This window comes from Budorcas taxicolor, chromosome 21 (assembly GCF_023091745.1).
Source record: "Budorcas taxicolor isolate Tak-1 chromosome 21, Takin1.1, whole genome shotgun sequence".
Taxonomy (NCBI): Eukaryota; Metazoa; Chordata; class Mammalia; order Artiodactyla; family Bovidae; genus Budorcas; species Budorcas taxicolor.
Window position 1 is genome coordinate 27,774,757 of NC_068930.1, and position 25,376 is coordinate 27,800,132.

The 25,376-nt window shown below is 42.2% G+C and overlaps 1 protein-coding gene across 2 annotated transcripts in view; it reads left to right on the plus strand.

The window, feature by feature from the left end:
* The first annotated feature begins 39 nt into the window (after positions 1-39).
* Positions 40-25,376, plus strand: part of EFL1 (elongation factor like GTPase 1) — a 111,519-nt gene continuing 86,182 nt past the window's right edge. Inside the window, exons 1-11 of one of the 2 annotated variants that reach the window (XM_052659413.1) lie at positions 40-127; positions 893-1,002; positions 2,348-2,415; positions 4,137-4,221; positions 9,188-9,321; positions 11,131-11,268; positions 12,814-13,028; positions 19,114-19,237; positions 21,531-21,607; positions 22,326-22,462; positions 23,652-23,774. In XM_052659413.1, the coding sequence (XP_052515373.1) occupies positions 912-1,002; positions 2,348-2,415; positions 4,137-4,221; positions 9,188-9,321; positions 11,131-11,268; positions 12,814-13,028; positions 19,114-19,237; positions 21,531-21,607; positions 22,326-22,462; positions 23,652-23,774 (1,192 nt within the window). In that variant the 5' untranslated portion in view covers positions 40-127; positions 893-911. The remainder of the gene's footprint in view (positions 128-892; positions 1,003-2,347; positions 2,416-4,136; positions 4,222-9,187; positions 9,322-11,130; positions 11,269-12,813; positions 13,029-19,113; positions 19,238-21,530; positions 21,608-22,325; positions 22,463-23,651; positions 23,775-25,376) is intronic. The other variant, XM_052659414.1, reaches the window with a different exon arrangement.

Genomic DNA, 25,376 nt, shown 5'->3' on the forward strand with positions numbered 1-25,376 from the left:
GTCGTGCGTCGCTAGCCCTGCCCCCGGCGCGCGGGCCTTCGGGAGATACCTAGCTGTGGGCGCCTGCGACGTGCGTGGTGTGTTCGGCGCCGGGGTCCGAGCGGGGCTGGTTGGGCGGCGGGAGCCGGTGAGTGCGGGCCCGCAGGGCGCTGGGCGTCCTCCTTTGGCAGCTCCAGGCGGTGGGGGGACCCGGGGCGCCGCGGCGGCGGAGCGGGGCCGGGGGCGAACGCGGGCTGGGAGCGGCTGCAGTCCGAGCGTAAGTGTCCGCTCGCGCCCTACTGCTTTTCAGTGTGGACCGGGAGTCCTCAAAGAAGAAGGAAGTGATGAAGAAGGGAAGGTGGAGATGAGGGTTTATTATTTTTTTCTTTTCCCCAATGTGGGAAGGAATGAAAGACGTTCATTGCACCTGCTCAGCAAATAAGCACGTGACCCAAAACTTTATTCGGTCTCCGTAGCAGTCATCAAGCAGAATGTTTCCCCTCCACTCAAAGCAAGCGGGAGTGATAGGAGGAGGGACTTGGGAAAAGATCGGGGAGCGGAAGGAGAGATATCAGCATCTCCTCTCCTGCTTACGATCCTTGCGATACGTCATCACTGACCTGGAGAAATTCACCCCAGTACAGAGTATAGGGCAGAGTTCCTGGTGTGACTGGGCACCCAGCCCTAAGGAGCTCTGTGATTCATCGCAGATCCGGAAGGATGAGTAAAATCCACAGTCGTAGTACAGTAGTTGCTGAAGTGCTCAAATTGGACTTGGGTCTGGGTGGGTATCTGCCTTTAATAAGGGTTTTTACTTGAAGGAACTTGAGAAATCTTGTCAGTTCCCAGTATTAAAACCCCTTTTTTATCGTCCCGATCTTTAGTCATTTGTAATACGTCTTTAATTGTTAAGTCACAGGAAATAAGTGACCATGGTGCTCAACAGTTTGGATAAGATGATTCAGCTCCAGAAAAACACTGCTAACATTCGGAATATCTGCGTTTTGGCTCACGTAGACCATGGTAAGAGGCCTTTCTAAATAGCTCCTTTCCAGTAATTAAGGGGGTGTGTCTCCACACGTGTCATTGGAGTGCCGCTAAGTTGCAAGTCTTATTTCTTTTAAAAGTTTGATGTGGTAGAACACAGCCAACTAGGGATTGATGTTCTTCTAGATAGTATACAGTGTTGGTTTTTAAATGAGAGGCTGAGTTTTTGTTAAACTATCAAGTATTTTTGAAATGGCTTTCTAATATAACAAGTCTGTAGTCTTAACATAATATTCTCAGAACCTGTGTTCTAAGTTCAGGGTTCTTTGCCCTCTATGTCAGATGGTAGAAATTTATGAACAGGGCACCCCCTCAGCTGTAGAGGTGATTTGGGGGTTGAGGCAACACAAAGTGAGACAAGCAAAATGTAGATGATAAGGGTTGAAAGAGCTGGAGAGTCAGGAAGCTAGGAATGGGTTAAGAAAAGGCTTTATAGCATAATTAGTATTAGAGATGAACCCTGAAGAGTGATTCAGGATGGCAGATGGGGACACTCATTTCAAGTGGGAATAGTATCAGAAGGGGAGAAAGAAATGTATGTGACCAGAGTCTGGGACACAAGAGGGCAAGGTGGGCTGATCCATGGTGCTTAGCTCCCAACAAACATTGCTTTCATGCCACAGTATCGCCTCCTGATTTCAAACTGCTTTTTGTTCACCCAGTCACAGCAAAATGATAAGAGGTGGGAGTATGAAATAAAACCTATATACCATCCTGAAAGTGAGGGAGGAGGAGATAAAAGCGAAGAAATAGGCTATGCTGTATTTTGAAGACCCCTTCCTGCCAGCGAGGCACTAGGATAAGGGTTGTTGTTGTTTAGTTGCTCAGTCGTATCTGACTCTGCAACCCCTGGACTGTAGCCCACCAGGATCCTCTGTTCTTGGGATTCTCCAGGCAGTAATACTGAAGTGGATCGCCATTTCCTTCTCCAGAGGATCTTCCCCACCCCCTAGGGATTGAACTCACATCTCCTGCACTGGCAGGCAGAGTCTTTACCACTAAACTACCAGGGAAGCCCCTGTGTAAAGTATGCCCCAAGAAAAAAAAGTTATTGGACAGCTTTTAAAGTGAGGTTGATCCGCAGAGTTGGAGATACAGATTGTAGCACTGTGGAATGCTAGAATCTTTGCCCTTCCAGATAGTGCGCTGTTCAGAAGTCTAGTTAAAACGCTCATTGTGTCTTCTTTCACTTATTGTAGGTAAATAGGAAATACTTGGTAAAGCAGTTCTTATGGTTAAATGTTAAATATCTAGATGCAATCTACCTACCTCCCCCTTTAAGAAAAGAAGTCTATTTAAATTAATATTGTTACTTTAACAGGAAAAACTACTCTGGCTGACTGTCTTATATCTAGCAATGGAATCATCTCCAGCCGCCTGGCAGGCAAGGTATGGTATTACATTTGATATATACTTGCATTTCCGTAAGTATTAGCAAATCTACAATGCGATGAAGGATTTGTTGTGTTCATAAAGACCCCAAGAGTATAGAGCATAGTTCATGCATCTAAGAGACTGGCAGTCCATTTAGCAAGATAAAATAGATTGTTGAGAAAAAATTATTTCTATATTGCTTTTATATTAGTTTATATTAATATTTTATAAGTGCAAGAATGAATTTTTGCAGCAAGTCAGATGATAACCTGGCATGATTGTGGAAGATTTCACAGGTGGAATAGATGCTTCATAGCAGGAAATAGTGTGGATAAAATGGATAAAGGCTAATTTGTGGGTTGCACTTGATTTGAGTGGAACATTTGCCTAGCAATTACTGAGGAAGGAAAATGTGCTGGTACAAAAAAATGTATCAGATTATGACGATCTTGAAGTACCTGAGTATCAAAAAAAGGCTTCTGAAGTATGAGGGTCGTGTTTTAGGAAATGAAATGAAAGAGACCTTTGTTTTTAGCTGTGAATTGAAAGGACTTGGAATGATTTATTTGTAGTAGAAGAATAAAGATATTCCTTCCTCTAATGAATTTAAGATATAGGCAGAAGGATTTATCCAGTGATTGGTAATACAGAGAAGAGGAGATGGAGAAGCAAAATTGAATTTGTAAAGTAGACCTGAGATACTAAAGGAAGAATGGGGCCTTTGAGGCAGGTCAGGTCCCAGGAAATTGGCCCAAGATACTGTCTAGAGGAGGCTTAAAAAACTGGGTGGAATAAAGTAATAAAGTGCTTCTATTTTTCCTACTTGAGAAGTTAGAATAAGTATAATAACTCTACTGTAAGTAGATGAAATAATAAAGCATAAATTAATGAAGTAGAAAAGATCGAAGAAGCCAAGTTTGTTCTTCAAAAGATTCATACAGCTAACAAATATGATACAGTAATGATGGGCATGTCATTATACATTTAAAGAGTGAATCCTGATGTAGACTATAGACCTTAATTGATAGTAACGTATTGATATTGGTTCATTGATTGTAACAAGTACCACGCTGCACACAATGTAAGATGTAAATAACAGGGAGGGAACTGTGTAGAAGTACTTAGGAACCTCTTTACTTTCCAGTTATTCTAGGAACCTCTTTACTTTCCAGTTATTGTAGAAACTTAAAATTGCTTTAAAAAGAAAGTCTGTTAATTTAAAAAGAATTACTAGCAATGTAGACATTGTGGATAAACATCTAAAAACTGATCAAGGAAAAAGGAAAGGAGAAAGATATACATGACACTAGGCAAGAAAAGGAGCAGGCCAATGGCACCCGACTCCAGTACTCTTGCCTGGAGAATCCCATGAGCGGAGGAGCCTGGTGGGCTGCAGTCCATGGGGTCGCTGAGGGTCGGATATGACTGAGCAACTTCACTTTCACTTTTCACTTTCATGCATTGGAGAAGGAAATGGCAACCCACTCCAGTGTTCTTGCCTGGAGAATCCCAGGGACGGGGGAGCCTGGTGGGCTGCCATCTCCGGGGTCGCACAGAGTCGGACACGACTGAAGCGACTTAGCAGCAGCAGGCAAGAAAAATGCTGCAGAGATTTAAAAGGTAATAATAGTGGGACCTAATGAACAGCTTCATGGCAATAATAAGCCTAAAAATTTAAATATTTAAAACAAAAGTCCACATCAGTCTGTTTTAACGTTAAGGTTGCGTTTTTACAGTTGAGGTACATGGACAGCAGAGAAGATGAACAGGTCCGAGGGATCACTATGAAATCCAGTGCCATCTCACTGCATTATGCGGAAGGTAAGTTGGTCTGCGTTTTACAAAACAATGATTTTGTATCTTTTGTGTCTTCCTTTCTCTTTCCAAATCAGTTTCACGCCTCAGGTTTTTTTGCTTTACCTTCCACAAACTTCATTCTAGCCTTTCCAGATGATCAATTTTCAGATCAGAGTCAGGCTGTCCAGACTTGGGTACAGATGGGGACCTCTGACTGGCTTGAGGGCAGAAGCGCTGGCAGTTCACACCTGCCCCCGTCCACCCAGGTGCTTGTGGAGATATCTTCTCTGGGAAGGTCTGGAGTCACAGGACCTTGCTGGCTCAGTCTTATCGTCCCATTTCCTCGCTGGGTCCTCGTTCTGTCCTCTGGCCTGCCTGTTAGATCTAGAGTCTTATTTACTTGGCTCTGCGTTGCCATGGTCACTGTAGCTTGTATCGCAGATCAGAATGCCACTCAGACAGTAATACTTTTAGGGATTTGTCCGACAGACATAGTCACACGAGCATGCGAGATATATGTTCATTGATATTCACCCGAATGTCTGTATAAGTGAAAAGAATGTCTTAGTGTCTGTCTTTGGAAAATAGTTAAGTAGACTGATACATCCATGCTGTGAAGTGCTCTCCAGCTCTTCCAACAACTGTGTGATTATGTAGAAAAGATAAAGTCAGAGACGGAAAGCAAGTTGCAGAGTAAATACTTATGAGACACGAATGTGTTTTGATGATAAGAATATATTAAGCGTGTAGGTGAAGGTGTCTGGAAGGCTGTATACTAAAACCTTAACCATAATTATCAGGGACTGGATTATGTGAAAACTCACAGTTTTCAAAATGTTTATTTTGTACTGTTTGGAAATTTTACACAACATGTGAGTTTTGATAAGTAGAAGAAAGTAATAAAGACGTATTTCATTTCCCTAATGGGCTGGCCTGTGGCTCATCCTTCACAGTGTCACATCTCTGAGACTGACACCAAGGGTTGTGCTGTGTGGGGCATGACTCTTCTCTTTAAGGTCAGTCTTTACATGAGTTCCCAATGTATTTAAAGTAATGCCTTAATTTTTTAAAAAAACCACCTCTCACATTTTAAAGAGTATGTCCTAATTCTGTGATTCAGCAAATGGCTCAGTGGTCAGTTTTTTTCCCATCTCTCTTTATTTTTATGAACTTGAAGAGTTTAGAAGTTCATTGACTGTTCTTTAAATAGTCTCAAAAGGCCTATTGTCATTTCTACTCTGTAGCCATTCTTTACGGAGAAGGCGATGGCATCCCACTCCAGTACTTTTGCCTGGAAAATCCCATGGACAGAGGAGCCTGGTGGGCTGCTGTCTATGAGGTCGCACAGAGTCGGACACAACTGAAGCGACTTAGCAGCAGCAGCAGCAGCCATTCTTTATACCTGTGAACAAGTAATTGGTATCACAGAACTTCTAAAATGAAGTTTTCATTCTGATTCATCTTTTAAAAAATTTTTTTTAAATTTACAAATTTTATATGTGTTGTAAAAAAATTTACAGTAAAACACAAGATTAAAATAAAAATTGCCCTAGTTTTACCCCCAGTTATTTTATGTTTTCACATTAAATCCTGTCATAAGTGTGCATGTGTATGTGTGTACTTGCAAGCTGTGAGGTAGGTATCTAACTTAAATCCCCTCCAAGAGTTAACTGCTTACCCCAGCACTGGTCTCACGTGATTCTTAGGTACTGTATCATTGGTCCTTGGTGTGGTGCTGGCGTCAGCACCTCCACATGAGTGAGGCAGTGCAGGGGGTTCTGCTGTGGGCCAGAGAACAGACTCGGTCCACCCATGAAACATCCCCTCCACCTGGGTGGGGGCTAGTGCTGTTTAGCTCCAACTGACAGGTGCCCTGTGTTTTTCTGTTTTGTTTTGTCCTTTTTTTTTTTTTTTAAGGAAAGGCATCAAGATTTTTGGTAAACTCATCCAGTTTTTAAAAAATCTGGCAATTATTAAAAAATGGTGAAGTACAGTATAGAGCAGATTGTAGTGGGCTTTCACTAATAGGCTTTCAGTTTGTACTTCAGGCATGTGTGCTAGCTGACAGGCTGGTTCAGGGGGACACTCAGTATTTACCCAAGAGGCAGCCATACTGTAGCTTAGATGTGCTCCAAACGTGGAGACCAAGGATGTGGAGGCTGTCTGCAGACAGATCCACGTGTAAGTTCACCCCTCTGTAAACACCTGCAGGAAGTGAAAGTATTAGTCGCTAAGTCGTGTCTGACTCCTTGTGACCCCATGGACTGTAGCCTGCCAGCCCCCTCTGTTCATAGGGGATCTTCCCGACCTGGGGATCAAACCTGGGTCTCCCACATTGCAGGCAGATTCTTTACCATCTGAGCCACCAGGCGAACACCTCCATAGGGGTCTGCAGTTATGGGCAAGTAGAGGGTTTCAGCTCTGTGACCCTCTGGTCTTAATTTCTAAGACTGGGCCCCGGGGACATCCAGATGCGCACGAGGCCAGCACGCATCAGTAGCTACTGTCGCTTCCAGACACGTAAACATTCACTTGTGTTTCTGATCACTGTCCTTTTCCTTTGGGACCAGGCTTGGAGGATGGGGTTCCACTGTGCCTAGTTTGACTAAAGGTCAGGTTTTTTTCCTCTAAAGATAATGAATGCTTTACTTTGTGAAGCATTCAGATGATGCAAGATCTGAGAAGATGGGTGCACCCTGGTTTGATTCTGAGCTGTTTGTCTCATCTGCATGGTTTTGTTTAACCCTCATGGCAATCCTGGGAAATGGAGGTTCTCTTCATTTTACATGTGTGCAAAACGGAGTTCAGAGAGATTAAGAGGCCTTCCCAGAGACAGAGTAGTTAGCATGTGGCGGTAGTCCTGCATAATGATTGCATGCTCAGACATGTCCAACTCTCTGTGACCCCGTGGACTGTAACTCTCCAGGCTCCTCTGTCCATGGGATTTTCCTACTTCAGGGGTCCTGGGAACCAAGTAATTATTAATCCATTTCCAGCCTGTTTATTTGGACCAGGAGTCTCTCAAAAGTCTTCAGTCCAGGCCGCCACTGACTCCTCTTCAGTGAAATTCTCTGCTGCCCACCAGGGGTGCTCTGGCTCCGTAAGGGCACCTCTTGTGGCATTACCCCCATCTCTGTTGTCTTTGGTCACTGCCCAAAATGGAGGTCATGTGATCTGGCCTCTCAGTCATCTCGTCCTTCTCACGCCTGCCCTCAGCCCCTCACTATTCCCTTCCCGCCCACACCTTTCTCTGAAACTTTCCAAGGTGAACGTGTGTCCCTCCATCCTCAGCGTCTTTTGTCAGGTTTTCCTCCTCCCCCTGCCTGGCGGTTTTCTAGTCACTGCTCTCTTATCCTTCTTTTGAGTGAGTGCTGTTTATTCTGTCATACTCTTTCTGTCCCTGGGTGAGAACATGGGATCACCCTTCTCCCTGTACCCTGGTTCTGGTTCAGTTTAGTTCTTCCACCATTGCTTTAAAACTCCCTCTCCTTCGAGACTCTTACCTTCTATCCAGTTATTCTCCATCCCTTCTCACCACCTCAGCTTCCGGTTGCAGTCCTTGGTCGCCATTCATTAGTGACTTTGGCACCTGGTTCATCATTTTCCTTTTTACCCAAATCCACCAAGGTAGCTTTTCCTGTGTCTGAAAAATGACCTCTTCCAACAGCTTGAGCTTGGCTTCTCAACAGTAGTGATGTGTATGCCTCTGCTTCTCTCACCCCTAGCATGGCAGCTTTCTGCATTTTAATATCACCCCTTACTGGTCCTCTGATATTTCCCATTTAAATACTCCATTCTGCCCAATCTTTACTTTTCCAGCTCTCTCACCTGTGTAGCAAGGGACCCACTTGACTTCAGGAAGCCCTTCAGTCTCCTGCGCCCCATCGGCATCCTTCATTTCATCTCTGCCTCCTCCTATCCAGACTTGTCTTTTTCTGACAGTCTCGCTGAGGCCCTCAGTGTATCTGCTGTCGTGGCCTCCTGTCCTCCCAGTAAAACTCTAACCCTTGGTAGAGCTGACTCTACACATTTCCCTTGTACCCTTGGGCTGGGCTCTCGGCTGGTCGTTGGGCTGCTGGCAGACTTCATGTGTCCTCTGTCAGACCTTGCTCATTCTGTCCCACTGGAGCTCTCTTAAACCCTCTTGTCACTTCAAGTCCACCCCTCAATCCCTTTCCCACAGTCTCAGCAGATGTTTGTCCAATCTGTTTTACAGAGAAAAGAAAAATTCTCAGCTATTTGCCACTACCCCTCAGAGTGTGATATAGCTAGTATCTTTGCTTGCCTGCTGTCACTGTGAAAGGCTTGTGCTCCGGTGTCCTGGCGCTGTGAACTTTTAAGCATGTTCAAGCCTCTCATCTTAAATTGTGTGTATTTGTGTATAAGACTTAGACAAAAGTGTACCACTATTACTCTTTCAGTGACCCTGACAGCAGGCCCTGTGCTTTACGATAATGGCACATGTTAGCAGTGTGAAATTGAGTGAAACATAGTTGGTCCTTGATCTCTGACTTTCTGTCTAGGGTCATATGAACATAGAGAATTTCCAAGCAGATTACAGAGGCTTAGGACATTTGCATGGGTTCCAGGCAGTGAACATCAGTCTCTTCTCACTCCCGGGTTTCTTACTCTGATTCTGAGCCAGATGAACAGACAAGTGTTGTTTCCCCAGTTGCAAAGTCTAGAGGCACCTGTGACCTTTACAGGAAGTGACTAAGCTGATAGATAGGCCTGGGTATGTTTCTGACGTGTGACTGCTTTTGTGACCTTGGGTAAATCTCTTCCCTTTTGGGAGCTTTAGCATGAAAGCTAAAATGAAATGAAGGTTGGGCTATGAAAATGATGAATGGTTTCGAGACCCTCACAGCTTTTGTTTTATGTGACAGAGCCTTTCTTCAGTCATTTCTTAGAAGCTCTCCTGCTCTCAGTTGCCTGAGGAGAGGGTTGCATACCTGCACTGCCCAATACGTGTTTTCAAATCTCATTTCAGGTGATGAGGAGTACCTGATTAACCTAATAGACTCTCCAGGCCACGTGGATTTCTCCTCCGAAGTGTCCACGGCTGTTCGCATCTGTGACGGGTGCATCATCGTCGTGGACGCTGTGGAAGGGGTCTGCCCGCAGGTAGTGGATGGTCGCCTGGAAGTGTTTAACTAGTTAGAGAAGGCAGGGGGAGAGGAGGCACTGGCCATCAGTGACGATGTGGCACTTTAGACTTCCTGTGACACCAGAAAGCTAGTTTCCATTTCACATTCCATTGTGTTCCAGCCTGTGGTGGAGTTAAGTCACCTGAGTTCTGGAGGGATATTAGAGAGAATGACTTTAAGGTCCTTTGACATGTCTGTGGTATTCTCTGGGAGAGGGACTCAGTGGAAATGAGAGAGGCATGTAGGGGGGCCTGGGGACTTTCCTCCAGTGAAAGAGTCTCTCAGCTGTGAGGGGTTGGTGACAGTGAAATTCTGAGCTGCTTCTCCCCTTCGTGGGCAAGGCTCTTCTGTTGGTTTCTCAGTCTGCAGGCACACACACGCACACACACACACACTCACACACTCACTCACACACACACACACACTCACACACTCTCTTTCCCTTCCTCCCCTCTCTTCCTCTTCCAGATTCTTAATCTGCACTTTCTTACCTTTCCCACCAAAGTTGAAATAGTTCTCCCTAAGGCCAGAGTGAACATACAGCTCTGGTCAGCATGAAACTCACAGTGGCTTTCTAATCTCACTTTTTAGAATAATTTTTCTTTGAAACCTTATGTTTTTTTCTTTAAAAGTGTTGTCACCTTTGTGTCCTACTTCCTATTGTACCATCGTTTGCTTTAATGATTTCTAAAAAGAAGAGTGAAAAGCTTACGCTACAGGCATACCTCGGAGATAGTTCAGGTTTGGTCCTGAGCCACTGCAGGAAAGTGGGTATTGCAGTAAAGCAGGGCACGTGACTTTGCTTGGTTCCCCAGTGAACATACAAGTTACGTTTATACTGTACTGAAGTCTCTTAAGTATGCAGTAGCATTATGTCTTAAAAGATGCACATACCTTGATTAAAACAATACTCCTGCTAAAAAATAACCACTTCTGACCCTTCATTGAGTTGTAATAGTAACATCAAAGATCACTGATGGCAGATCACAACAACTATATTAATTATGAAGAATGTAAAGTATCATGAGAATTACCGAAATCTGACAAAACAAGAAGTGAACAACTGCTATTGGAACGCCAGTAGACTTGATGCAGAGTTGCACAAACCTTCAGTTTGTTAAAAAAAAAATAAAGCAACATCTGTGATACACAGTAAAGCAGAGCACAGTGAAATAAGGTTTTCTTGTAGAAATGGAGACAATCTGATCATTCCAGGAAGATGTGCTGCACGTATTCTGTAACTTCTCTGATTTCCTGTAAGCGCACAGGTCCTGCATCTAGAGAAGCAAAGCCTTAGTCTATGTAGTGTGCTGGGTGTCCTGACAAGTTAAGTTAATTTAACAGACGTGACTTCAAAGTAGCTGAATAGTGGTTAATGCCAAGAAGTGGTTTCTGGTCAGGAGAGTGTGCACAGGGAGCTTCTGGGGACATACTCTGTTTTTCCACCTGTCTGTTACAGCATGAGTGGGTTTTTTTTTTAATGATTATTCAACAAACTGTGTGTGTTCTCGTGTGTGTTTAATTTCACAAAACTCTTACTGTCTTGTACACAATTTTTATTTATCCTTCTTAAATAGTCAGTTCCATAAAGGCAAGAACAATTTCCTGCCTGCAGTTCTTTGCTTCTGTGATATATATTTTTGACTGTCTAATGAATACCTGTGTCTGACTGCCATGGTCCGAGTTGTATGTGATAGAGGAGCACGAAAATAAGCTACTTATTAATCAGGATTTTCTAATATACTTTAAATCATGAGCTTTACATTTTCTTTTCTGTTTTAATCAGACACAGGCAGTTCTGCGGCAAGCCTGGCTCGAAAACATCCGTCCAGTTTTAGTGATCAATAAGATAGATCGCTTGATAGTGGAACTGAAATTCACCCCACAGGAGGCCTACTCTCACCTCAAGAATATATTAGAACAGGTATTTTATCCTTTATTTCAGTACTTTAAAAACTGTGGCTCAAAGGAGAGTTGTAAGGAAGTTGCTAGGTTGAGTATGAGGCTTTGCTGCAGAAAATCCACTTAAATGTGTTGGAGTCATCATACCGCAGCAGAGGCAATAGAGCCAGCATCATCTCAGGAGTCCCCTCTGTCTCCTGGGAGCATCCTGGAATAGAAAACTTGAACAGTAGGTCTTAATGTTCTCTTGTTTAAAGTCTTGTGGTTGGGTTTTTAAGTGAAGCCAACAGTAGGAAACTCTTTGGCTTTTTTTATTACCTGTATTTGGGTGAAATTTTACCAAAGCTTTCATTCATTTATTTATTCAGCAGACATTACCATAACTGTATGTTGAATAAATGAGTTTTTGAAGGTTTACTTCATGCTAAGGATTGTGAATATAAAGACAGACAGGTCAGAGTCCCTATCTTCAGAGATCTCACAGTGAGTTAGGGGAGAAAAACACGTAAAAGATGTTTGGGGAACAATGAGACAAACCCTAAATATGATTTGAGAACATAAATGAGGCCTGCCTCACCCAGAATGGGTCAATAGGAAGGGGAGAGTAGGGAGAGTCTTATAATAGGAGTCTTGAGATGGAAGAAGGGTAATACGTGCCAGGAGAGAATTATGTTGTATAAAGAAAAGAAAAAACATAGTGTAAGTTTCATTCAAAGAATGTAAATTATTGGTTACAATTGAAGAACTAGATGAAGTACAGTAGTGATAAGAGATGGGAGTAGAAAGGAATACAGTTTAGATTCTGGGTAACCCTGTATGCCATGCGTGGAGGTTTGAAATGTCTTTTTCAAGACAGTGGGGCACCATTGATGAGGCCACGTTGAGAATGTTTGCTACAGGAAGGAAATGATAAAGGTGGAGCAGTGAGAAAGTCTAGGTCAGAGGATCCAGTTCCCTGAAGAGACAGGCAGGCATGGAACAGGTGGAATACCCCTGCCCTGCCGCGGAAGGAGGAGAACCAGCAGTGTTTGTAGAGATGGACTTACAAGTTGGATGATGGGGAGCCTGCAGGATCTCTGAACAGTAGATTTTGTTTTCTCTCTGAGGTAGGAAATAAGATTGGTCACCTAGGAGTGAGAATCTTTGGCGCTTAGAGGTCAGAAAGAGGGCCTGAAGAGAGGAGTGAACAGTTCAAACATCTGGCATGAGGAACAGAGAGGGAGTTGACGAAAGTCATAAACTCAGATTGTGGGGCTTGGAAACCAGGAGCTCTGGTGACACCTGGCCCTCATGCTGGGATTGAAGATACGACAGGTCAGCGTTTGCATCAAAAAAAGAAGTGACCGTCCAAAAGCCTTACGGTTTAGTCTTACTGGGGGTTGAAATAAGTGGCTGATAACATGGAAGTTAATGATTGCTGTAAACACCAGTTCCATCCTCGTGGGCTTCATAGGAGTTCAGACTGTGACTTAGCAGTCTAGACTTAAGGAGGGTTAGACAGTGTGTCTCCTGTCATGGGCGTGCCATGCATCCGAATGACCTTCTGCCATTTTGCCATCTCTCCTAGATTAATGCACTCACAGGAACTCTTTTTACTTCTAAAGTGCTAGAAGAAAGAGCAGAGAGAGAGGCTGAATCCCAGGTGAACCCGAATTCTGAGCAAGGAGAGCAGGTGTATGACTGGAGCACTGGCTTGGAGGACACGGATGACTCCCACCTGTACTTCTCACCTGACCAGGGGAATGTGGTGTTTACAAGTGCAATAGATGGGTGGGGCTTTGGGTAAGTTTTTGACTCTAATGAAATCTCTCTGTGGATTCTGTATATAACTGGTGCTTTAATTAAACTTTTTATCTTGAGGTATCATAGATTCACGTACAGTCGTAAGAAAGAATACAGGAGTGTTCTGTTCTTCCTTTGCCCAGTGTCCCTCCAAAGGTACTGTCATGCAGAACTGTAGTGTAACATCACAGCTGGGCTATTAACATTGATAAAATCCGTCACCACAGAGCACCTTTGCGTTGCACTAACATAGCCACACCTACTTCCCGTCCCACTCCCAGCTCCTCCTCAACGACTAACTGTCCTGCATTTCCAAAACTTGTCATTTCAAGAATGTTATAGAAGTGCACTTGAACAACATAGAATGTTTTCTAGATTGGGTTTTTTCAGCGTTGTTTTCTGGAGACTCACCTAAATTGTTGGCGTGCATCACTGGTGGTTTCCTTTTCATTGTGTAGTCCTGTTCCATGGTATTGGTTGTACCAGTTTCTGTAAATATTTACCCACTGAAGGACGTCTGGATTTTTTCTGGTTTGGGGCTACTGTGAGTAAAGCTGCTATAAGCATTCATGTGTAGGTGTTTATATGAACATAAGTTTTCATTTCTCTGGGATGAATGCCTGGAAGTACATTTGCTGGTTGTTATATGTTTGATTTTTTTTTTTTTTCATATGTTTGATTTTTAAAGAAACTATCAAATTGTTCCAGAGTAGGTGTACCATTTTCCCACCAGCAATGTGTGGTGATCCATTTCTCCACATCTTAACCCTCATTTGGTATCATCACTGTTTCTCTTTTTTTTTTTTTTAGCTGTTCTGCTAGATATATACTGATGTGCTGTTACGGTTTTACTTTGCATTTTCCTAACAGCTTCTAGAGAAGGCAGTGGCAACCCACTCCAGTACTCTTGCCTGGAAAATCCCATGGACGGAGGGGACTGGTAGACTGCAGTCCATGGGGTCGCTAAGAGTCAGACACAACTGAGCGACTTCACTTTCCCTTTTCACTTTCATGCAGTGGAGAAGGAAATGGCAACCCACTCCAGCATTCTTGCGTGGAGAATCCCAGGGACAGCGGAGCCTGGTGGGCTGCCGTCTATGGGATCTCTAAGAGTTGGACACGACTGAAGTGACTTAGCAGCAGCAGCAGCAGCAACAGCTTCTGAGGTTGAACCTTTTCATGAGCTGATTTGTCATCTATATATCCGCTTGGGTGAAATGTCTTTTCATGTTCTTTGCCCACTTCGTTTTTGTTCAGGTATAATTGACATATACCATTATATCGATTTCAAGTATACAACGTAATCTATCTTTGTACATATTGTGTAAATATTTGTTTATATTTGTATATAGATGATCACTATAGTAAGTCTAATTTCCGTCACACTACATAGTTAGAAAATTTGTGTGTGTGTGTGATGAGGATTTTTAACTTTGACTCTTACCTTTCTGTTACACAATGCAATGTTACTGGCTTTACTTACCATGCTATATACATTGCATCCTATGACTTATTTTATAACTGGAAGTTTGTACCTTTTGACCCCCCTTCAACCATTTTGCCAACCCTCTACTCCTTGCCTCTAGCAACCACCAATCTGTTCTCTGTATCTGTAAGATGCTTGTTTTTTTGGTTTTGTTTTTTAAAGCTTCTACATGTGTAAGTGACATCATGCAGTATTTATTCTTGTCTTCTTCCATCTGACATATCTCCTAATGCTCTCGAGGTCTATCCATGTTGTTGCACGTGACAAGTTTGCATTCTTTTTTATGGCTGAGTACTATTTGTGTGTGTGTGTGTGTGTGTTGTGTGTGCGCGCGCACACACATGCGCACACCACATCATCTCTGTCCTTTCATCTGTGAATGGACACTTACGTGGTTTCCATACCTTGGCTATTGTCAGTAATGCTGCAGTGAAGATGATCTGATGATTTCTTAAGCATCACCCAGCCACTGAGTGGCAGAGCTGTTGTTCAGTTTAAAGACTTTCTGGCACGGAAATTCATGCTTTCTTACCATAGTACTTCTGTGGGATCTTCACTGTGGAATATTGGGACCCTTGTTTCTTCTCATTGCCCTTCTGGATATGTACATGCTCAGGCCAAGTAGTAGTGATAGCAGTTTTGAATGTGCTTGGTAATTGATTACATTTCTAACCACGACCATTGCTTACTCATGGAATCAGAAAATTCAAAGGATTTTTTACCTTGAGAAAAAATGTCTTCGACTTGGATAAACAGTTGTGGGATATAATGAAATTTACTTTCTGCTGCTGCTGCTAAGTCACTTCAGTCGTGTCCCACTCTGTGCGACCCCATAGACGGCAGCCCACCAGGCTCCCCCATCCCTGGGATTCTCTAGGCAAGAACACTGGAGTGGGTTGCCATTTCCTTCTCCAATGCATGAAAGTGAAAAGTGAAAATGAAGTTGCTCAGTTGTATCTGACTCTTAGTGACCCCATGGACTGCAGCCCACCAGGCTCCTCCATCCATGGGATTTTCCAGGCAAGAGTACCGGAGTGGGGTGCCATTGCCTTCTCCGGAAATTTACTTTAGTTGTGGGCTTAACCTTTCATACAGTTTGTGGGGATAATAGAACCAGGAATAAGGGACCAAGTGAAACCAACCTTGGTTATTTCTCATCTCCCTTTTTACATGAAGTTACTCTTCAACATCATTTTGACTGAACACATCTACCTGGGGCAGCATAATAAATTATAATACTATAATTTTTTTGTGTTAGTTTGTAATAAATTATAGATTCCTTGGTTTACTATAAAGATCATATCAGACTTAAATACATTCAGATAATGGATTATAGTGAAAATGGAAGTTAACAAACCTGAACATTTGTAGTTTTCATATGTAGTTGATGACTTACCTTTATCAACTTTCTGGTCCTCAGTTTCTTCATCTGAAAAATAATAATGTAGGTCTAAGATAATGTCTAAGAGCTTCTTTGTGCTAAAAAGTTCAGTGATTCATTCCGTCATGTAAGAGAGTCAGACCTATTGATTTCTTAATTGATCAGCATTTTGTTAGTGAGCCACAAGCGGGGGGGGCTTGTCCTTTTCTAGTACTTTTTTTCATAAATAATTGAATGTTTTATGTGAATTTTAGTCTAAATCATGAATTGGGGGAGTTGATCGTGGAAGAAGGAATGAGGAGAGATTTAAATGAATGAAATCAGGGGAACTTCAGTATCCCTCCTAACTTTGGATGTTTTTAACTTGGTTTCAGTCAGTAGGTCAATTCCCCTGTATTAGACAGTGTCATCTTTGAAGATCTGCTAGTGCCTGTTCTCACCTAGTTGACGTGTTAACTTATGGGAAAACGGTGTTGGAAATGAAAGCACTGGAGACCCTTTCCTTCCAGTTTTCCTCTAAAATGTCAGTGAATAGGGAACTCCACGTGTCACAAAATGTGAGAAATGAGCACATTTCAGAATTTGGAAAATGTTTCTGTGAACTCTCACATAGTGGGACAGGATTAAGAAGTATGACTAGTGGCCATATGGCCTGAATTTGTCCTGTTAATAGTTGTTACTCCAGGAGAATCTGCTCTGAAAAAGCAGCAACACAGTGGCTTGGGTAGGTGGCAGCAACGATCTGTTAATAGTTTCTGGTTAAGGTAAACAGAGCTGAGGCCCAACCCTATTCAACAGGGACAGGAAAGAGAACACGATGAAAAGCCCTTCCTAGTAGTTCTTCATGCCACAACATCTTAGAATCCTGCAATTAATATTAGCCCGTTGGGTACCTTGGACTCAAAAGCATATGTGGCCCAGTAATTTCATATGTGGCCGCATCCTCATTCAGGTGGATTGGCCAAAGATTGATGAGTCAGTAAAGACCTGGAAAACATGTTCTGCAGATCTTTTCTGAGAATCCTGTTTGAAGTTACTCAGTAGAGGAAGTGAATTAAAATAGAACTCAAGAATGGGGAAGTCGTGCTAGAAGCTGTCATTGTCACTAACGACACATAAAGGAATAAGAGCACCAAGCAATAGTGGAGAAAGGTTTGATGTGGATAAGCAGCTTTTGTGGTAACCAGGGGATGAAAAAGGAGGTAAAGGATGAAGAACAGGATTTTCAAAGATTTATAAGTGTCTGTATGTATAGGTATGTGTATAGACGTGACAGACTAGAAAAGGGTGGAAGACAGTGACCTGTAAGCAGATGGGCAAGTGTCTTCCTTTAATTTATGATTCTATAGCAGTCTTAGCGTTTGCAAAAGTGTTTAGCACTTTTTGAGTTAAAAATAGGACATATATCTGACATGTTGTAAAGGATAACAGAAAATATAACAGTCTGGGAAGCGCAAATCAACATTAAAAGAAAAAATCCTAGAAGCATGAATAGAATGTGCCTGATCAGAAAAGTAAGTGACAGGAGGTATTTGTACCCCCTGTTGAGGAGATACTGTTTTTTTTAAAAGAAGGAAATTTCAAGGAAAAAAAAACTTTTCATGAGTGAGCAAGCAACAACATACGTAAATAAATTATATATAAATTATGCATTGTTATATACATGAGTTGTGCACTCGTGTCCGACTCTTTGCGACCCCATGGACTGTAGACCGCCAGGCTCCTCTGCCTAAGAGATTCTCCAGGCAAGAATAGTAGAGTGGGTTGCCATTCCCTTCTCCAGAGGGTCTTCCCAACCCAAGGATTGAACCTGTGTCTCCTGTATTGCAGGCGGATTCTTTACCATCTTAGCCACCAGGGAGCCCCGTTATATACATGTTGTGTATACAAATTTATTTATAATCTTATATAAAAAGTTTTGTATGAAACAGTGTAACATGTAAATGTATAAACTTATTTACATATAGCATAACAATATAGTTTATATTGTAATATCACTATAAACATAAATATAAAATATATAAAAGTTGACATCTAAAAGTTATAAATAATGTAATATAATAGAAACTAAACTTTTAGAAAAAAATTTTAAGACCTCTACTAAGTTAATATCTTTCAGATCAAATGAGAAATAAAGCTTTAAATAGTGAATTACTTTGCATGGGATGGACCCTTGAGGCCAACTCTTTCAGAACATTGATGGCTTATAACCATGTGATATGAATTTTGCTTCCTGATTGGGTATTCTGTCCTGTGCCTCTCAGTGAGAGGGGCCACTGGGTTTTTGTCTTCAGTAGTTTCTGTAGTGTCTCTTTGCTTCTAAGTTGCTGCCTGATGCTCTTCATATTTCTGGTTCCAACTATAATTATCAACTTCCCCTCCTCCAGCTTCTTACTGCTCCCACCAGGCTTTCGTCATCATAAGAGAATGTCAGCCAATTGGACTTGGTTGTAGTTAACCCCTGGATGCTTTGGAAAATACGGCAGGTGTCTTGTAAGTTGCTGGTACTTTGAGAGTTGGACTCAAAGCTTAGATTGTGTAGGAACATACTGTTCCCTGCAGAAAGGTTTTCGGGGGGGTCCTTTATCCAGACACTGCAGATGGTGTAATAGACAGCATCTGTGTTTGTCCGGTGACTGCTCCCATTTGGCTGGGGTTTGCACTGGAGCAGGCCTGCTGCTGACTGGTTTCTCTAAGGGCTGGAGAGGGCTAAGTAAGTGTACGTGTATTTCCTGTTTAATCTCGGGTGCTCCAGAGCCTTTTCTGGCAGGTTCTGGCCATAGGGCTTATTTACTCCATGAGCAATAGGAACTTACAGTGAAGGGCCGAAACAGGGTTTGTTGTTGGCACAGTTGCAGTGGACAGCTGGGGCCTGTTTGCTTGGCCAGTGTTCCTCTTGTTTTATGCTTGCAGAATTAAGAAAGGGATTGATAGCCCGAATTCTCATTCATATGAATGTAGGGAAAGTTGGACAGGAACACTGGCGAGACTGCTTGGCTTTGAATCCCAGCTTCATTTGTTACCTGTGTGATATCTCGTGCTTCATTATGCTTTTCCATGATGAAAGGGGGGGAGATAATTAGTGCCTACCTTGTAAGAGAGTTGAAATGAATTCAGAGCGCGTTGAACAGTACCTAGCACAGAAACACCCAAATGCTAGCTAGACTCATACTTATTTCTATTGTTATTAATAATGTGAACACTTGCTTTTCTTTCAGAATTGAGCACTTTGCCAAAATCTACAGTCAAAAAACTGGCATCAGAAAGGAAGTTCTTTTGAAGACATTGTGGGGAGATTATTATATAAATACGAAGGCTAAGAAGATTATGAAGGTGGATCAGGTAATGTGGTCTCTTGTCCCTGTTGATCGGTGGTCACATTCTTGCCCTGTGAAAACCTGCACTGTAACACACTTGTAATTTGCCTCAGTTTATGTGAGTCAGTTTATGGGAGATTTTCTACTGTATATATGTGGCTAAAGCTCATGTGTCTTGTGTCCAAGTATTGCTTAAATAGAGTTCTTTATCAGGATCAAAGGACTGCATGTTGTTCTTGTTGTTGTTGTTGTTGTTGTTTTTCCTATTTAAGAGGAGCAGAAATCCAAGATCCTGGGCCGCTGAACTTGAAGACACATATTTTGCATCATGCATTTATGTGTCCCCTTTCTAAAGAGACGTCTGTTGTAGATGTCACCGTGTGGCCTGTATTCCTAGCCTCAGCCGAGGCCTCCTCATTGAACGCCAGTCACCATGCATTGCTGATGGGTGAGGCAGGTGCTCCCTGGAGCACTTCATTCTGTCGGTGGAGGTCTTGTAGGGCTGCTGAGTCACCTAGCCTCAAAGGAAGGATGCTTTTCTTGAAGACTTTTTTTTAAAATATAAAATTAAGGATTTTATAAATGTATTCTCATTGAAGAGCATGTATATTCCTTTTAGAAGGTATTCCTTAGTATAAAGCTACAGGAAAGCAAAAAAATACCAGAGGCCAACACTGCTAATGGTATGGTTTTCATTTCTTTCATTCTTTCTGTTTAGATAACATATATCCCTTGATTGAGATTATGCTGTTTATACAATGTAAACACTTTTCCTTTTGACATCCTGTTGTGACCATCTTCCCTTGTCATTGAAATTTCTTTATAAACAGTACAGTGTGTAGATTCCTTAAAAAACTAGGAACAGATCTACCATATGACCCGACAGCCCCACTCCTGGGCATATACCCTGAGAAAACCATAAATGAAAAAGACACAGACACCCCAGTGTTCACAGCAGCACTATTTACAACAGCCAAGGCGTGGAAGCAACCTAGGATTCCATTAATAGAGGAATGGATAAAGATGTGGTACAGTGTGGTACAATGTGTATACAGTGGAATGTGTACAATGTGGTACAATGTGTGTAGAATGGAATTAGTCATAATAAAGAACAAATTTGAGTCCTAGTGAGGTTTATGAATCTAGAGGCTATTAATACAGAGTGAAGTAGGAAAGAGAAAAATACAGTATCTTAAGGCATATATATGGAATCTAGAAAAATAGTTTTGATGAACCTATTTGCAGGGAAGGAATGGGGAGACAGATGTAGAGAATGGACTTGTGGACACAGGGAGGGGGAGGGGACGCACGGAGAAAGTAGCATTGACACAACATTGTAAGAATTTAAAAAATAAATAAATGAAAAATAAATCTTAAAAGGAGCCAGTGGAGTAGAGTAGCAAAGAGCATAGTTTGAGATTCTCTGTGCGTCTCAGCTCTACCGCTTTCTAGTTCTGTGACGCTTGTGTGTTTCTTTCCTCTGCAAATTGAAGATAGTAATATTTATCTCATGGAGTGATTATGATAATTATATGAAATATCCAAGAAAAGTCTTAAGAGCAATTCCTGTCATGTAATAAACACCCTCGTACATCATTATCATTCATGTAATCATTCTCCTAAGATTGAACATAGTTTTTATTTCTGTTTCTCAAATATTTTGATATTTTAAGTAAACCTGTTATAGGCATCTTGATGCATACATTTTTAGGCCTTTACGATTTTTTTTAACCAGTCATTCAAAGGTAATGACTTAATTTCCCAGTACCTTGCCAGTAGCTCTTGAGAAAGAGGGTTTCAGTTTATATTCCATCTCTTGTACCTATGAGAGTATCCTTCTCAAAGTGCTTATGCTGTGATCTTGTATAGTTTGATAAGAGAAATAGTAGGGGTTTTGTTTTTTTTTTAATATCCTCTTCCTTGAAGTTGAACAGCATTCATATTTTAAGAACATCCTTTAGAATGAAGTCCATGGACATTTTAGAGTGGAGTTTTAGTTCTCAGCTTGGGTACCATATGTTTTCTTGATGGCAGTGGGAGGGCAGCTGCAGTGATGTATCCACCTCCCTGCCCCGCACCCCGAGTGGTTTCTTGTGTGGTGTCCACGGTTCGGAAAGAGAAGAGTGAGTTGTAACTGCCTGTGGATTATTGGCTGTTTAAAGCATTCATACAGCTACTTTCCTCCACTTTGTTGCTGAAGAAGTATTTTCTAGTAGAAATGAAGCATCGATAGTAAAGCACATCAAGAATGAACGCGTTAGATATTGATGAAATACTCAGAAATTCTAAACCCATACGTCCTTTTTTTTTTTTTACAGGCAAAAGGAAAGAAACCTTTATTTGTACAGTTGATCCTGGAAAATATATGGAGTTTGTATGATGCTGTCTTGAAAAAGTAAGACTGTTATAAATTGTTTATCTCTGGGCAGTGTAATTTGCAGTTTGATGAGTTACTCTTCTGAAAGCTAGCTAGACTGGGAAAGTGAAGAAAGCCTTTACAGAGGCTTTAATTACCAAGCTCGGAAACCATTTAAAGGAGTATGTATAACCCCATTACAGGGTGACAGGAGGCACAGAACAGAAATATTTTATAGAGTGCTGAGGCAAAGAAGGGGGAAGAACCATCAGACTTTCATTTTTACAAACTCAGTTTAAAGTAAAATAGTAAATGTAGTGGAAAAGCTGCTTGATATTGAGGATCACTCATGGGGTCCCCACTTAAGGAAAAAACCTTGCCTGATACAAGTGGAAAAGAAGGTTTGCTGTCGTAAATTTCCAAGTTGTTCCAGCGGTGGAATAATGATTTTTGCTTTTAGTATTTATTTATAAAATCGCTTTACCAGTTGACATAGTGTGTTTAAGACGATTGTGGAATGGTGCTTCATGGGACATTTTCAAGCGAAGTTCATTTGGAAGTGAAAAGTAGAGGTTGAGCAGTTTAACCCTATGGCAGGAGCCCCCCTCCAGCATTTTTGTTTTTTTATAGTCAAGTAGTGCATTAGGAATGAATGTGTCCTGTGATGTTGTGTTTCTCTTCCTCACTGCCCCTTTGTATCTTTATGTGATCTTTCTCTCTTCTCACCTCCCATCCACCCATCTCTTGTTTACTATAGGGACAAAGAAAAAACTGATAAAATCGTGACTTCTTTAGGATTAAAAATTGGAGCCCGAGAGGCACGGCATTCAGATCCTAGAGTCCAGATCAATGCTATCTGCAGTCAGTGGCTACCCATATCTCAAGCTGTTCTTGGTATCCTTTATATTAATGGTTGTTAATGAAATCATAGATTTGACAGAACAAGAAAAAAGTGTGTTATTGGCCATCAGGAGGGCCTCTGAAAATAACGCATGCCAATTCAGAGTAAGTTTTTTCTGGGGTTATTTAATATTTTACCATGAAACTGTATTAAATACTTTAGAAGTGACTATATTAATATTAATTAAGATTAATATGAATTTGAATGTTCTTAAAAAACATTTTAATTTTGTTTCTTAATCCATAAAATCAAAACTCCTGGACCAAGATTTGCATAGAAGTAGATACTTTAGATGTTTGTGTTAGGATCCCTGGTTCATTTTAACCCATAGTTTCTTTACCTTGTTGATACTTCCTCTCAAATTAGTGACTCCAAAAGGACTTGATTTTAAGCGGTTTACCTTAACTAAAGTCATTTTGTAGGTGAATTTAGACTACTTTGTTTTTTTTTTAAGACTTTCGTTATATGGGCCAATTTTAGTGTCTTTATTGAATTTTTACGGCGTTGCTCTTGTTCTGTTTTATGTTTTGGTTGTTTGGCCGAGAGGCCTGTGGGATCTTAGCTCCCCGACCAGAGATCGAACCCACACCCCCTGTATTGGAAGGTGAAGCCTTAACCATTGGACCTCTAGGGAAGTCCCAACCAAAGTAATTTTATAGAGGAATTTAGACTATTAATACCTTCTTGTCGCTGATCTGTGTGTACTTAGCAGTACCCATGGGGTGGGCTGAGGGTGCAGTGTCTGGGGAGTGGGCCAACAGTGGACCACAGGGCTGTAATAAACACAGACCCCTACGGCGACCTCGCTCTGTTGGAGGGCCTGCTTGTATCGCAGTGAGCGGCTGATGGTGATTTTATGCCAGTTGATAGAGACTGAAACTGTATGAAAGCTTGTGAGGACTGGGTCACAGGCAGCCAAACTCCTAAGCTCTGTGGTCCTGCCTCATTTGTTCCGTAGGATGTCAGTGTTAGAGTATCTGCCATGAGCACCCTTTCTGGGCTCTAGAGCGTCCATGAACTCCCTGAGATTGTATCCATGTTTTGAGATGTGACTTACGGAGTATTGCCTTACAGCCCAGGCATGGTATATGTTGTTACTTCAGTATCTCGTGCAGAGTCTGAGTCTCTGCCAGGTTGAAGAGCGCTTGCTCAGGCTTTTGAGTCCTTAACAGCAGACTTCAGCTATGGTGTGTCAGAAGCTTCCTAGTCCCCTCGACATTACAGCTGAGAGAGTGGAGAAACTGATGTGTGCAGGATCGCAGACTTTTGATTCTCTCCCACCGGAAACCCAGGCTCTGAAAGCAGGTGAGGTAAAGACGGACACACCAGCCAATGTATTTTTGGTCATCCTAAGTCAAGACTACTCTAGACCAATTTGCTGAATGCTAGCTTGCTAAATGGCCAAATGGCCAACTCCCCCTGTAAACAATTTCACAAACATTTCTCTAGTTGCTTTTTGTTTTCTAACATTTCAGTTTCGCCAGAGCCATTTTGCTCTGTCAGTGGAGTGAGGAGACTAGAGACCTCTCCCTTTTGCCTAGATCACAGTTCATAATCTTATCATCATGCTCTATTCCATCCTTTCAGGTAGTCAGGAATGCGTTCCTGTGGTGACTGTGTCTCCAGGGCCTGTGGAACAGTGACTTCAGGGTCTGTGTTCCCTCTTGAAGCCCTGTACATGCTTGGCCCATGAGAGGGAGCCTTATTTGCTCCCGGCCTCATATGGCTCCATGAAATTCATCTGTGCGCACCACTCTGTCCTGCTGTTTTTCTCTTTTGGGTTTGCGGCCTCTGCCCTCAGATCACTGCAGTTCTCAGACCCGTGGTTGACTCTCCTTTGTTAAATCTCTCAGCCAGTTCCCAGTCCTCCTGACTAGCTCTGTCACTACCATTTGACACAGTCAATCCCTCCTTCCTCTTTGAGACCCTTTCTTCTTTGACTTCCCGGCTTCCACCTGTTTCTCCTTGTCTCCCTGTCTCCCCGGCTATTTATCCCACCCTCAACCCCCCAGTTTTTTTATTAAAACAGGAGAAAAATCAAACAGAAGTTATTAACATGTACAAGGGAGAGACCTGGGAAAACAGAATAATGTGCTAAAATATCTGAAACCCTCACCTTAAATATTGTCAGTGGTTTAGAACTTCAAAGGGGAGAAAGGCATTTGCCATGGAAAATGAAAAAGTGAAAGTCTGATTACAAAGTGTTTGCTGGACCACAGAGTGGGCTCCGATCACTGGGCCCTGCCGATTTCCCCACCACACCAGCCCCTTCTCTTTGCAGATATTTCTGGTGATAGTTATATTCCAGGAACAGGCCCTTTATCTCAGTTCATTAGACAACTAAGGGGACAGAAAAAAAACAACTTCCTAAGTTCTCTGCCCCTTAAAAACAATGAGCCTAAATTAACCCTCCGCTCAAGAAACACCTTGTGGAGTGGCGAAGTTTGCTGTTCTGCAGTTCTGCCTTTAAACCTTCTTCGTGGAGTTTCAACAGTCCAGAAGCCGAGTTGGTAGATTGTGTCTCATTAAGCCAGTCTCTTAGTCCTGACAGTTGGTTTAACTAGACATCTATAAATCCATTTCTGCAAGCAGTAATGCAGGTGGGCTCTCAAAGTTAGGCTTCTAAGGTGCAAGCAATCCGGTATTTCTAAGAGGCATTTCTGTGAAGACGAAAAGGTTCATGGTTGGAGCTAATTATAAACCAGCTTCTGAACCTAGGGAGCAGCCAGTGCAGATTTCTAGATGTTAGAGTCGAGCATCATTTGCAATTTGAAATGTCTTTGATGATGTCCTTCAGTGTTCAGGTAAACTTCCTGAGTGGCTTACACACCAGTGGGCCAGAATATTGCCCCCAAATGGACTATTGTGTGATGGTCTCTCTTAAATTTATCTCAAGTTGCAGAACTT